This window comes from Thamnophis elegans, chromosome 2, assembly GCF_009769535.1.
Source record: "Thamnophis elegans isolate rThaEle1 chromosome 2, rThaEle1.pri, whole genome shotgun sequence".
Classification (NCBI taxonomy): domain Eukaryota; kingdom Metazoa; phylum Chordata; class Lepidosauria; order Squamata; family Colubridae; genus Thamnophis; species Thamnophis elegans.
The window spans coordinates 94,992,013-95,005,916 of record NC_045542.1 but is presented as its reverse complement, the minus strand read 5'-3'; the positions used below and the strand labels follow the sequence as shown (position 1 = coordinate 95,005,916).

At 39.0% G+C, this 13,904-nt stretch overlaps 1 protein-coding gene across 1 annotated transcript in view; it reads right to left on the bottom strand.

Annotated features, from left to right (window-relative positions):
• Nucleotides 1–6,823: 6,823 nt before the first annotated feature.
• Nucleotides 6,824–13,904, bottom strand: part of SGCD (sarcoglycan delta) — a 210,391-nt gene continuing 203,310 nt past the window's right edge. The window contains exon 7 of the mRNA XM_032208768.1: nucleotides 6,824–7,982. Coding sequence (XP_032064659.1) covers nucleotides 7,809–7,982 — 174 coding nt within the window. The 3' untranslated portion in view covers nucleotides 6,824–7,808. The remainder of the gene's footprint in view (nucleotides 7,983–13,904) is intronic.

The window sequence follows — 13,904 nt, the reverse complement described above, 5'->3', positions numbered from 1 at the left end:
CAGGATTTGTGGCAGCTTCTTTTGGAACAGTAATGCTCATTTTCAGCATTTCTGAATTAACGGAAGGTGATATTAGGACATTTCCCAACTGTTTTTGAGAGTTTTGGGGAAAGAAATGGCAGGGGTGTGGAAGTACTTTGATTTGGCTGATTCAGGGGTGTCAAACTCGTGGCCCGGAAGCATCTTGCACTGGTCATGCCCGACCCCATTTTAGTGAAGGGAGAAAAAGTTATGACACGTCATGTGATGACAATGTGTCATTGCGAGGTTGACACCCCTGGGATGACTTATAAAAAGTTCTTATTCAAGGCAGGATTAACTCTTGATGACTACACGTACATCAATGCTTCTTGGCAAAAGAATGTCACTAGTTTGCTACTGCCCTTCCTCCAGAAAAAAAAATCAATATCCTTATCTAGAAGAGAGCCCTGGGATTCCCCAGCCATATACTAACCAAATACGTGTGAGAGTCAGACAAGATCTGCCAGATGCTGGTACCTGTAAGCACTTCTGCATAATTGCATTATGAATCAAACAGGAATTGTAATTAGATGAACATAATAATGTAAATGAGCAATTTTTTTTCTTTCCACTTTGCAGATTTTTTTAAGCAACCTATGGCTCTGCTTCAAATACTCTGCAGTTTGAAAATAAACTTAAAACAAATGCAGGTATCTTGGTGCTTCCAAAAGCAGAGACAATTACCAAGAATATCATTCATACTGGAGAAAGTGTTGTTTGATAGAGCCTTTGACCTCTGCAGCATAATTTATTCTCTCACAGCATTTCAATTTAAAATTGGATATAGCCATGGATGTGCTACAACCTTTCCTCTCTGGTGTGTGTGTGTGTGTGTGTGTGTGTCTGTGTGTGTAGCTATATGGAGATATCAAGTAACACTTTCTTGGTATTCTTGGTAATTTTTTCTGCCTTTGGAATGAACATCAAAATGCTCGCATTTGTTTGAAGTTTACTTTCAAAAGAGTATCTGAACAAGGGACATTAGCTGCTAAAAAGTATCCCCAATCCCCAAGTAGAGATATATGTTTAACATTGTAGTCTTAATAAATAACTACCTAGATATAAATTCCATTTATTTTCAATGCCTTTAGTTATTTTCTATGAATAGCAACTTTTGGAGGTATACATATACTTTATAAGCTGACAACATTCAATTTCTTCCACATTGGGAAATATTTCAAAGTCACCTTAAATCTACATATGTTATTTAATAAAGTCCATATTAATTAGAAATGCAAGCTACAGCTTTTTCAATTAGTTTTAAAATGATAAACTTTCACCGTAGCGTATGTGAAAGAGATCTGAACTGGGAGGAAGAGCAGATTAAAAAAAAGGAAAAATGACTAGGATGAAGAATGATTGGGTATGTTTAGCCTGCAGAAGAGAAGATTGCGAAAGATGTGATAGCTATCTTTTGATCAGCTGTAATGCAAGACAGAGTAAATTGTTCCAATTTGTTGCAGAAAGAAGAATAAAAAAACTCATGGCTTTAAATTCCAAATAGATTTTGTTACGGGCTGCTCAGGAATGGAACATGAATTAGGAGGTAGAGAGAGGCTTAGGTATTGAAAACTGAAGTTAGAGGGCCATAATAATAGGTTCTATAATCACAGATTCCTGCACTGAGTAAGGAATTGGAGCAAATGATCTTTAAGATATATTCCAACTCTTACATTCTATAAATCTATGAGCTTTGCAATTAAGGTTTCCATGTCACACTGAAGCTACCTCTATCTAACTCAGTGTCCTGAGACTTCCTGCTATATGCCAATGCTGTATCTGAAGTTTAATCCCTAATTTAGAGGTTAAACCCACAAGTAGAAACTATTAAGGTATTGTATAAAAATATTATCACAGGTAAGTCTAAAGTTGATTTGCCATTCTGTTTTCTAGCTTTTTATGTAACGAGCACAAAGACCCACAAGACTTCAATGAATACTGAGCAAGCTTCAAGTTGGACACATTTCTAGAAAGCAACCAAGACTTGAAGAAAGACATTATGGGCCTAAAAGGTTCACAACTGTTCCCCATATTTTGCTTATTTGTGCGCCAGAGAATGACTTCCTAATAGATAGAGAGACTTTAAATTCTACTACTAGGGATGCTCCAGTATTAAAGAATAAGTGGAACTATAATGCTTAAGAACCTCTTGCTTAATTTTGATTTTAGTGCTTATTTATAAGATTGGAATTAATCAAACAGAAACAATTATACCACATTAAACAATAATAGGAAATAATGTTTGAAATGTTTTAGCATGTAACAAGCAGGATGGTTTCGCCCTGCATGATATTTGAGATCCCTTCTAATTTGATGATTACATAGCAGGGATCAATAGCACCCAAGGGTACCCCCAGTAAAGGGTACCAAGGGTCCTTTCCTTCCATGACCCCATTTGAAAGCATTTTTAAAAAAGTAACAAATAAAAATTGAAAAAAAAATCATGAGACAGCCAACTCTTCCAACATGTGTCCAACACAGTGCTGCCCACCACCTGGGAAAGTTTTGAGTTCTTGCCTAGAGTTTAGAAATTCATGCATTCTCATGCACAAACTTTGGCTCCATATAAACAGTGACTATCCATTCTTTTTTGAAAGCTCCTGGCAAAGGAAATTTACCACTTCATGTGGCAATCTATTGCATTGGCTGACAGCCTCTTACTATCCGGAAAGTCCTTCTCATTATTAAACTGAATCTTTTTCCTTATAGTCTCAGTCCATTGGTCTTAGTCCTGCCCTCTGGGATGACACAGAACAAGCCCACATGCTCCTCTGAACTGCTATCATATGTATCTCATCTCAATACTATCTTACATAGGCTACACATATCCAGTCCCTGTAGATTATGTATGCTTATGTAGGTATGGGTATACTATTGTAAGATAAGTTGTCCCATGATTTTATAGCTAGTTATATGAGATTAAAAATGACTATACCACACCTAACAACATGATCCCTAGCAACTGCATCTGTATGCAATTGTGTATGCTTGATGTTTTGGGAGCAAATGATTTCATTAAGTGTCAGGTTCTCATCAGAGCATGAGTTGGTTTAATTATAAACAACCATTACCTAAATAGTGTTGTAACTGTTTTTAAGAATATTTTTTCATTGTGACCATTTTCTAAATGATAACTTTTCATTTCGACTTTAAAATTACACTAACCGTTGAATCAAACCAAACCAGAGAATAATGCAAACTGTTTCCAGTTAATAGGATTAGGTTACTTCTGTACAGACCATTGATATCAACCATGTCTACCATATTTCTCAGATGTAAAGTTATTTTAAAGTGTGCTGAAGGTACTGCAGGCCTATCTTCTTAACCATGGAGTTTATAGTTGGTTGAGGTATTCTAAATATAACAAGAACTTTTGAGTATTTCAAAAATAAATAGCTGTAATGTAAAATGAATAACAAATATAACTGCTTGAAATCATCTACATGTCACTACATTTAACTAATGTGAGTTGGAGAATAAGGTTTCTCATACTAAATCCTTACTGAGAAAACCCTTTGGATACCCACAGTTAGCATTTCAGCCTATTCTTCTTAGCTTGACTTCAGTGGAAGTCCACCATTCATATTTCTTCTTCTTGCAACCAAAGATGAATACTAGTGGTCATTGAGAGAAAAATGGACAAAAATGCTAGTGAAAATAGCATACCAAACTTTCTTGAGTTGAAATAATTAGATAAAGCCAATAAAGTAAACTTAATCCCTCAAGACTTCTGTGGAATTCATCAAACTCCATGATTATTACATGGAAAAACTGGACAGTTTTTTATGGAGTGGTCACTAATAAAATTTGAGGTGACCACTCCAAAATTTGAGGCAACAATCCCTTTAGAGCAGCGGCCCCCAACCCTTTGGGCACCAGGGATCAGTTCATTGGAGAGAGGTTTTTTCTGTGAACCAGAAGGGGCATGGTTTTGTGTGCTGCCTGTATCCCACAGATGCAATAGCAATAGCAGTTAGACTTATATACCGCTTCATAGGGCTTTCAGCCAGCATATTGCCCCCAACAACAATCCGGGTCCTCATTTTACCCACCTCAGAAGGATGGAAGGCTGACTCAACCCTGAGGCGGTAAGATTTGAACAGCCGAACTGCAGAACTGCAGTCAGCTGAAGTAGCCTGCAGTGCTGCATTTAACCACTGCGCCACCTCGGCTCTATGGGGCTTTGTTTGTTTGCATGGGTTGGTTTCTGGATTGCTGTAGCCCGTGCCAATCCACGGACTGGGGGTTGAGGATCTTTGCTTTAGAGTAAGAAGGTTTTTTTCCCTTGCAATTACTTTCCACAGAAGCCTGTAGAAATCTCTTTTAAAATTAAAATTGGAGAGTAGAAGAATATAAAGGGAAACAAATGTTACATTAAAATAATAAACATTTGTTAGAGGTTATCAGTTTTTAAAAGTATTAATAAAACATACTGTATATGTGTCCAAATTGTTGATATATAATGCCTTATTTAAAAACATTCACCCTGGTACAAATCTTAACTTTATATGGAAGGTATTTGTGACTGATCAAAATCAGAGTATACAAATAGTTAAATAATTATAATTGAGCTCCATATATTTAAAAATTTACCAATTACTTATTTTAATACTGAATCCTAACCCTTTGAACATATTTTGTTTGTTATTGGGTATTATTTATTTTGGAAAAAAACAATATAGAATATAATGGGAAATCTATCTTTTCAACGAAGTGAATTGGAATAGTTTGGAGTATGGCATCCATCTTTCCCATGACTGATTTGATAGGTTTACCTGCAAAACAGGCAAGTATCTGCCATCTGTAAGGAAGCTAATTGTAAAAGCATTGTGCATTGTTACAACCACCATTGCGGTTAAAAAAATGACAGTCATACTATTATTGGGATTTTATGTACAATTATAGATTGCATACAAATCATACTTTTGAAGATTTAAGCTTCCTACAACTTAGATTGGGGAAGAGCAAAGAAAGAGGAAATGTTTTGTATGACTATATGTAATTTTACAAATATCAAAACACCTTCTTACATATGATTTTAAAAGAACAATAAATTAAAGCCTAGTAATTTTTAGCAAAGGAAGTAAATAACATCTTTTCCAATAGATCTTTCGTTGTTTTGGGGGATGGCAAACTTCTCCCATATTTTAAGACAGCCTTCTCTAACCCAATGTACATTAATGACTATGTTAGCTGAATTAATGGACTTTAGAACCAGGCTATGTGATGAGGTTTTGTTTGTGGGGAGCCTAATTTAAATTGCTAACCAAATTCAGCACCTAAGCTTAGATTTTAAAAACCATTTGATGGTTGTTGTGAATGGCTTGTTTGTCTTACTTTTGCTATTGTATTTCTTCTCTTTCCATAAACATTCTTCATTACTGTCAATTTAGTTAACAGCCAAACTAAAGATCGGGAGCCAAATGAATATACAGACTAAACTAGCAGAAAGTTAAGCCCTTCAGAAACAAAGAAGCAAATACCCAGATACCTGCAGTTCATTTCAATAAAATTGTTTCTTTCCTTATCGGTAAAATTGATGATAGAAGAAAAGATAAAACCTTGTCACACTACAATATGACTATTTCCTCTGCAGCATTGAGTTCATTTACCATCATGGGCACCCTGACAAATGTTCCTTAATGAAATGAGTCTTACAGTGAATCGCTATTCAGTATGAAATGAACAACAAAAGCAAAAACACAATTCACAAACACATCTGATGATTTGAAGTTGTACCTTCAGTATAAATTTAGATGTTCATTACTCAGACAAAAACAAGATTGAGGTTACCAGTGCCTCTCAGCCTTGGCAGTTTTAGTTAAGTCTACCTCATAAGTCCGCATTCATCTTCCAAACATTGCAATCACCATTCTTTCCAACATTTAGTCTAAAGTATCAGATAAAATGTTTTTAATAATAAGATAAATATTGATGTGCTTCTCCTTGCTGAGTGCATTGACTTAAGGCATAGGCACAAGTCTCCCTCTTTTAACAGAGATGGTATATAGTTGTGTCCCAATACAATTATTATCCTGGGTGACCCCCTTGCATTTAAGTAGCTCAAAGTAGGTTGCAACAACCACTGAGTTGGCCAATGCTTTAAAGACTTAATATAGTCACTAAGGCTGCACCCTTAACTATGTAAAGTAAACCTCATAGAGCGTATTTGACCTTACTTCTGAGTAAGAATGTCTAGGATTGCACTGCAAATCTAATCTGTAACTATGCATTTTACTGTCCATCAAAAGTGCACTTTACTGGTATCTCCAAGTCTTTTTAACCAATGACTTGAAGCACCTAACTATATTTAGAAATGGCTTAATCCAAACTCCACTGAAACCATTAGTGAGAATGTTATCTAAACTGAATCGAGCTGACTAGGAAGTGCTTGGTGTGCTCTAGACCAGAAAGCCTCAAAACTGGCTTGAGGTTTCAAGCTTGTTAGGAGAGTAACCAATAACTTACGTGTTCCCCCAAATCTTGGAAGTTATAGACCAGTTCTATTTCCTAGACTATTAGAAACACATTTGGGGATCAGCTAAGGAATCAATTGCATGAATCATGTGTCTTTTCCACTATTGAAGACACAGAATATTGGTGGACAGAACATAAACCACATGCTTCCTATCACCTTTTCTGAAGTGCAATTCATTTTAGGTTTTTGGTTTTAACAGTATGATTGAAAAGGTCTTTCTTTTTGCTGCTACCTTTGCTTAATCACTATTTTTTTTAGAAGAGTTATTGTTAGGAATTTTTTTTTGCAGGGAATGTTTGTAATGATCAGATGATTTGCTTCCAGGACACCATTCCCAGGCCCTTCTTGAAGCCTCTTCTGATTATATGATGTATGGTGGTACAGTAGTTAGAATGCATCGTTGCAGGTTAACTCTGCTCACAGTCTGGAGTTCAAAGTTGTCTCAACCTTCCAAGATTGGTAAAATGCAGACCCAGATTATTTGGATCAATATGCAGACTCTGTAAACCACTCCAAGAGTGGTTTGTTTTATATATGTTTTAAACTCGCTCTATTCTTCTGTTTACTGAAGAACTTTACTTGTAGCTTGAATATATTCTACCTTCCTTTTTGGTCTGTTACTTTCACGAGGAGTGCTGCCTTTGCTTTTTTGGTTTCATGTTTAGGTTGTCTTTATACACAATACTCTTTCTCCACAGATACAGATATCTATCTATATGTCCACAGATGAACCAACAGCACAGGAATCTGTGTTCAGCATCATATAAATGTAATCTCTCTATCTCCCTTTCCTAGACAGCTGGGGAAACCGCAATTGCAGATCTAGTGCCTTTACACACGGCAGATTAAACCTGGGTGCAGTATCTTGTGACATGATAGAATTTCTTCTTAGAGTTATGTAGATTAAATGTTACATGTGAACTAGCCTTTAAATTTGGAGAGGCTTGAAAACCCTTGACAAATGGAGACATACGTTCAACAATCTGAATACTCTGGAAAGGATCTGCATCCAGTTCACTCATAGTTCTTACATTTTGATGCAGGAATGATAAATGCTACACCAAGAGGATCACCCTGGAATTTCTTGTACTGAAACCTCGTTTTTATGGAAAAGGATATATATATCTATATATACTTATTTCTATATATATCTATATATTTATATATTCACACACACACACACACACACGTGCACGCACACGCACCCCCCAAAACATACACACAAGTCTTTGATAGGCTTTCTGTGTTCTAGCAAAATTAAGTGGCAGCTTAACTGTCTTGCCATGAAGTCTGCTGCAAACAGTCTCTTTCAAAGGCAGATACTTGGGTTTATCTGGCAGGTGGAGCTAGATCCAGCCTGGGACAGAAACAGCTTCCCATTGGAACATACGCACAGCTCGTAGATTTTTTGATTGGATCCAGAAGGGGAGTAGGATCCCTGAGGCAATCTAGGTAGTTTGATTTTTGAAGCCTCCAACTTTATCTGAAAAAGAAGAAGGAGAAGATGAAGGAGACAAAAAGAATTTTACTCTTGGTGAGGTAATTTATATGATGTAAATTAACTGTGCCTTTCGTTCTGTAGTATAGATATGTATACAGTGAAGAATCGGCAATTAGGCTAATATTAACACAGACCCCAATTTTTTTATGTTATACTTATATTTGTTTAGGTACTTGCTGTTATAAGTTCACATAGAATACATGACATTCTTAAATGTGTGTGCATACGTACATCCCATACTCTCAAGCAAATTGCTGGGCTGAATCTATCCCTATACCAATGGTGGGTTGCAGGTGGTATGCCCTGGTACAGGCGTACTGGTGCCTGCCGGGAGCACCGGGTACTGTTTCAGTACAGTGCTCCTGAGGGCCCACCCGCCTGCCTTACCTGTATTTGAGGTGTTTGGCACTTCTGCGCACTCCGCTGAGCAGCTGGAGCATTGCGGAGGTGTCACATGAGGTAAGAACGCATGCGCGCACTGCACACGTTCATGTGGTGGATGCCGGGCCCCGTTGCACCGTATCGGTTGCAACGGAATCCAGAACCCACCACTGCCCTATACTATGGGTCAGCAACCTTAAACACTTAAAGAGCCACAAAGTTCCTAACAGGAAGTCCCCCCATTCAATTCTGGAGCCAACCAGAAGTCTGCTTCTCCCACCATAGAGTCTCCTCCTAGTGTGGTGTCCATTTTCTTCTACCTGTCCTAATCAAAATCCGTATCAATTGCAGAGTTGTCCAGGACAGGGAGCTGCAGCAGAGGGATGAAAGAGCCACATGTGGCTCTAGAGCTGTGGGTTGCCATCGCCTGCCCTATACAAAGCCATAGCAAAGAGAAACATCCAGAGTTCACATCAAATAGTGCATCTTATAAATGTTGGCTAGATAGCATGGTCTTATAGATACAAGTCTGCTTATATCAGTGCTAAAAGTGATGACCAATATTTGCCTTTATATTTACATTGTATTGTAAATGTTTCTATCCTCAATACTATTTGCCTTAAAATGAAAGTCTGAATGCAAATAATCCCCCAGGACTGAATGTAGAATGGTCAGGCAGTGTGAAGACAAGACTCTTTCAACATGCTTATGCTAATACATAAATGGGGCCATAGGAGGAGGCACTTATGATCAGGAACATGATTATGCCAGTTCATGCACTATGTCTCCAGTAAAGATGGACAAATTTCAGTGCATTAGTCTTTATATTAGTTTGAAAAGTCTAAATGAAAATACAAGCTAAATTAATTGTTCCCCTATAAATGGTGGAAGTGGAACTACGTTTACAATCTTCACTGCTAGAAGCCCTTAATAATTGCCATAATAAACAAAGAACAGTTTTCTGCTCTTTCCACATTGTTATTTGTAGTCTTTGATACCATTTTATTATTCTTTCTGTGATTGTTTAATGACACACAGGAAATCCATTGTTTGAAATATATAAATTAAATTTCCTATAAGCAGATATTCAGTGCTAGAAAAATGCAATATTATTCCATTACAAGTGACCAACAAAATGTGCAATTACTGGGATAAAAGATGATTTTTTGCTGATATATAATGCCCATTAAGCATAATTAATTACAGCAAAAATTATCTACTATTCGAATTCCTAGAAATAATTGTCTTGGAGTTGCCGTTCATCCAAATTATCTTTTAATATTTAATTTTTAAAGGATATCCTATTTGCCACATACCACTCTCAGTAATGTCCCAGTTAAAAAGAGTCTGCTTTGATAATGGCTAAGATACTGAGCTTGGCAATCAGAAAGGTCGCCAATTCAATGGTTCGAATCCCAAATATAGGTCTCCTGCATGAGCAGGGGATTGGACTAGATGACCTCTAAGGTACCTTCAAACTCTGTACCTAACTGTTAATGCATTTTCAGAATGTGTACAGAGAAGCAAAGGAAAGGGAAGACAAGGGGGAAATCTAGACAAAGAGAGAAGTGCAGTTAGGATTTACCCTGAACTGAGTTTTATTGAGACTCACTTTCTGTATCTATTTTCAGTGTTAGGACTCAGTGAGATTCTAAAAATGTATAGAGTGTTTTCATATGCTCTCTTGGCCACTGAATTTATAGCTATTTCCGGCTCTCTAGACCAAGGCATTTTGGTCAGAACTCTTTCAATGTTTATCTCACAAATTAAGTGCAACTTGATAGTTGCAATAATATTTAGGAGAAATTATTATTTGAATAGTTAATTAAAAGCTTTATGGAAGCTTTTTGTAGTTTGCCAGAAAGTTGTGATTGCATTCAGTTTGTTTGCTAGGTGTCTGGGTGTGTAATAGATATAAGAGGACTGTTGTGTCTATTGTTACATGAAACAGGACCTTTGGGGAAGCTCTAGTTAGTTAATAGGTACAGATAAAGAGAAGGTTATGCTACTGTTGTTATAGTCAATGTGCTGGAGGTGAGGGTTATGAAACCTCAGACTGGAGACTGTTACCCGGGGTTAGAGCCAGAGGTTAGCAGTATGTGTGAAGGTCCTGGTGAGGCAAATGGTCTTAAGCCAAGAAAATAGTCTATAGAGGAAAAAATGATCTGAGGTACTATGGGAAGTTTCTTTTCACTAAAAAATAGTGAAATAAAGCTGATTTGAAAGTATGTTGAAAGATAGAAGAAGAAAAAACTTGTTCATTCAAAACAGCACTGCTAATTCTTCTAGGATTATATGTACCACTTACTGATCACACTAATTTACTGCGAGTTGTAGATATAATATTCATTCAACATTTCCCTGAGACCTGAAAATTGTTTCAATATTCCTGCAGGTTATAAAAAGGTTGAGAGAGGCTATTTTAAAAGGTGGAAATGACTAAATCATTCTTCTTTCTTGAGCTGAAAATTGGAATGTGTGTTATCTTTATCAGTAGGGAAAACCAAGGAGAGATAGAAGAATAGGACATCACCCAAGGCCCAAGCAGCCACAAATGTATCTGGACTTGACACTTTCATTATTAGGCAATGTTAAACTTTTACAGCCTTCGTTGCAGAAACAGCAAGTTATAGTTGCTGCAGAGGTGGGTTCCTACCAGTTCGCACCTATTCGGTAGAACCGGTTTGTCAAATCTACCAAACTGGTTAGAAGAGGTTCCACCAGTGGACCCAGAAAGCAGGCCACATCTACAGAAGAGGTTCAAAAACTTTTTGAAACCCACCACTGGTCCTTGGATATGATTATTCTACACTATCATGCTCATATTTATAAAACTCAGTGCCTCTGTGAAAGGTAAGGATGACTACTGCGTTTATGGTGCAATCAGAACATTGCGTGTATTGAAGTTGTTTTAACGCAAACCAAAGATGCCTTTTAAAAAACAAATTTGCACCATATTCTTATGCATTCAGTGCTGTGTGAGAGATAATTTAAGGTGGTTCTGACAAGTGTCGTCGGCATCTTCATATCCGGTCACATGGTTGGCAAGCCACTCCCATCCGGTCACATGGGCAGCAAGCCACTCCCACAAAGGAGGCCACACCCACAGAGTAGGTTCGAACAATTTTTGAAACCCACCACTGAGTTGCTGCCTTACCTATACCTTTAAAAACTAAAAATCAGGACTATGCACATTCACTTCAAATAAAACTAACAAAATGTTAAGAAGTTATGATATTTATACAGTTACCCAACACATTTAAATTATGGTAAAGTAACAAAGATATCTTTACAATCCGCAAGGCATGTCACTCTTGAGCTCCCCCTACTGTTTGGAAATTGAAAGCTGAAAAATTTGGCACGCCCTACGAGTGTGCAATGTTTTGGATTCCATTTTTGAAATCGTGCTTCATAAAATGCGTCAGCACAAACATACTGGCAGAATGCAGCATCTTAAAGCAGCTACGTGTTTTTTTTATCTGGAATGGTTTGGCATTTTTTTCCAATCTTGGGAAAAGATGCAGTTGTTTCCAGGGATTGCAGGTGGGTACTGTGTATGTGCCTTTATACCTTCTGAAGCACTGTTTGCATCTTGACCGCAAAGACCTTACCAGAAAACCCTATGTCACGCCCCACTCCATTCCATAATTAGGAAAGAAGACCAAGAGACTCCATGGGTTGGAAATCCAAAGTACTTTTACTAATTATAAATGGTAAGCGAGCAGTAGTGAAGCAAGATCTGAATAATATGGCGCGAAAGCAATTGATATATGGCAAAGCCCGTTCCCCCCCTTAGGATCAAAGCTCCAGTCCAATCATAAGTCCTTCAAATGTCAGGTGTGAGATAACTTCAAAAAGACAGGCCAAGATGGAATGTGAAGGCCGTTGATGCAGGCGGGAAACACGTACGCATGCGTAAACCCCAACGACTGGAACATCCTAGAACATTCCTGCAGCAGACCTCCAGCACATCAATTAAAACCCTCCCACATACACGCCCCCCCCCCCTCCCGTTTCATGGCAGCTGAAGCAGCAGCAAAGCAGAAGCTGACATCCGGCCGTCCCCCGGAAAAAGGCTGTCAGGCCTGGAAGAAAAAATAAACAAAACAGACAACACAGAAGAAAACAGACAAACAACAAAGAAACAAGAGAGGGAAAGGAGAAAAGTCAAGGCTTGTCGGGATAAGCAGCATAAAATTTCCGAAGCAAGCGGGGAGCACGAACGTGGGACTTATCAACCCATTCCGTGTGGGAGGGGGGAAAATGTTTCCAAGCCACAAGGTATTGGATGCGATTGCGGTGCCTGCGGGAATCCAGAATGTCTCGGACTTCAAAATGACGTTCCCCATCAACAAGCAACGGAGCAGGCGGAGGGTCATCTGCGGGCCGCAGGTCAGACACCCGTACTGGCTTGATGAGGTTGATATGGAATACCGGGTGGATCCGATTAAGATGTTTGGGCAATTGCAGACGAACCGAAACAGGATTGATAACTTTCAAAATCGGGAAAGGGCCAACATACTTGGGACCCAATTTCTTAGACTTTTGCGTGGTATGCAAGAATTTCGTAGACAAATACACTAAATCACCAACGTGGTACTCATAAGGCTGAGAGCGTTTCCTATCAGCCTGCTTCTTATGAGCCTTGTGGGCTGCGTCCAAGGTGGAACGAGTGAGGGGCCAAAGGCGACTGAGACGTTCACTCCAGTCCGCCACGGAAGGAACCTGAGGCTGGGCCGTAGGTAGTTCGGGGATAGGAACAAAATCATGGCCATAAACGACCCTGAAAGGGGTGAACCCAGTGCTGGAGTGAACCGAATTGTTATAGGCCACTTCAGCGTGTGGTAACAAGTCCACCCAATCGTCCTGTTGATAATTGATGAAACAACGTAAATATTGTTCAAGGACGGAATTAGTACGTTCACAGCCGCCATTAGTCTGAGGATGGTAGGCGGAGCTAAGGCCCTGGGCGGAGCCAATACGCGTGAGGAACTCCTTCCAAAACTTGGATGTGAATTGGACTCCACGATCGGAGATAATACGGTCGGGAACGCCATGCAAGCGGTATATGTGGGAAAGGAAGAGCTTAGCCAAGGCCTTGGCGGAAGGAATCTTGTGGCACGGCACGAAGTGAACTTGCTTGGAGAACAAATCAGTAACCACCCAGATAACCGTGTGCCCCTGGCTCTCGGGAAGGTCCACAATAAAGTCCATAGAAATCTCCTTCCACGGGGCAATGGGGCGGGCGACGGACTGTAGAAGTCCGTGTGGTTTCCCCGGAGGTTTTTTGGCGGTAGCGCAAACCGGGCAACTGGAGACATAAAGTTCAATGTCCTTCTTTAAAGAGGGCCACCAGAATTGTCTCTTCACGAGGTGCAAAGTTTTCACGAATCCAAAATGACCCGCCATCCTGGAGTCATGAGCGCGACGAAGGACCACAAGACGTAAGGAAGCGGGGATGTATAATTTAGCTCCAATCCACGGAAGATCGTCTCTCATGGTGCATTCGTCCCGATGGTTCAG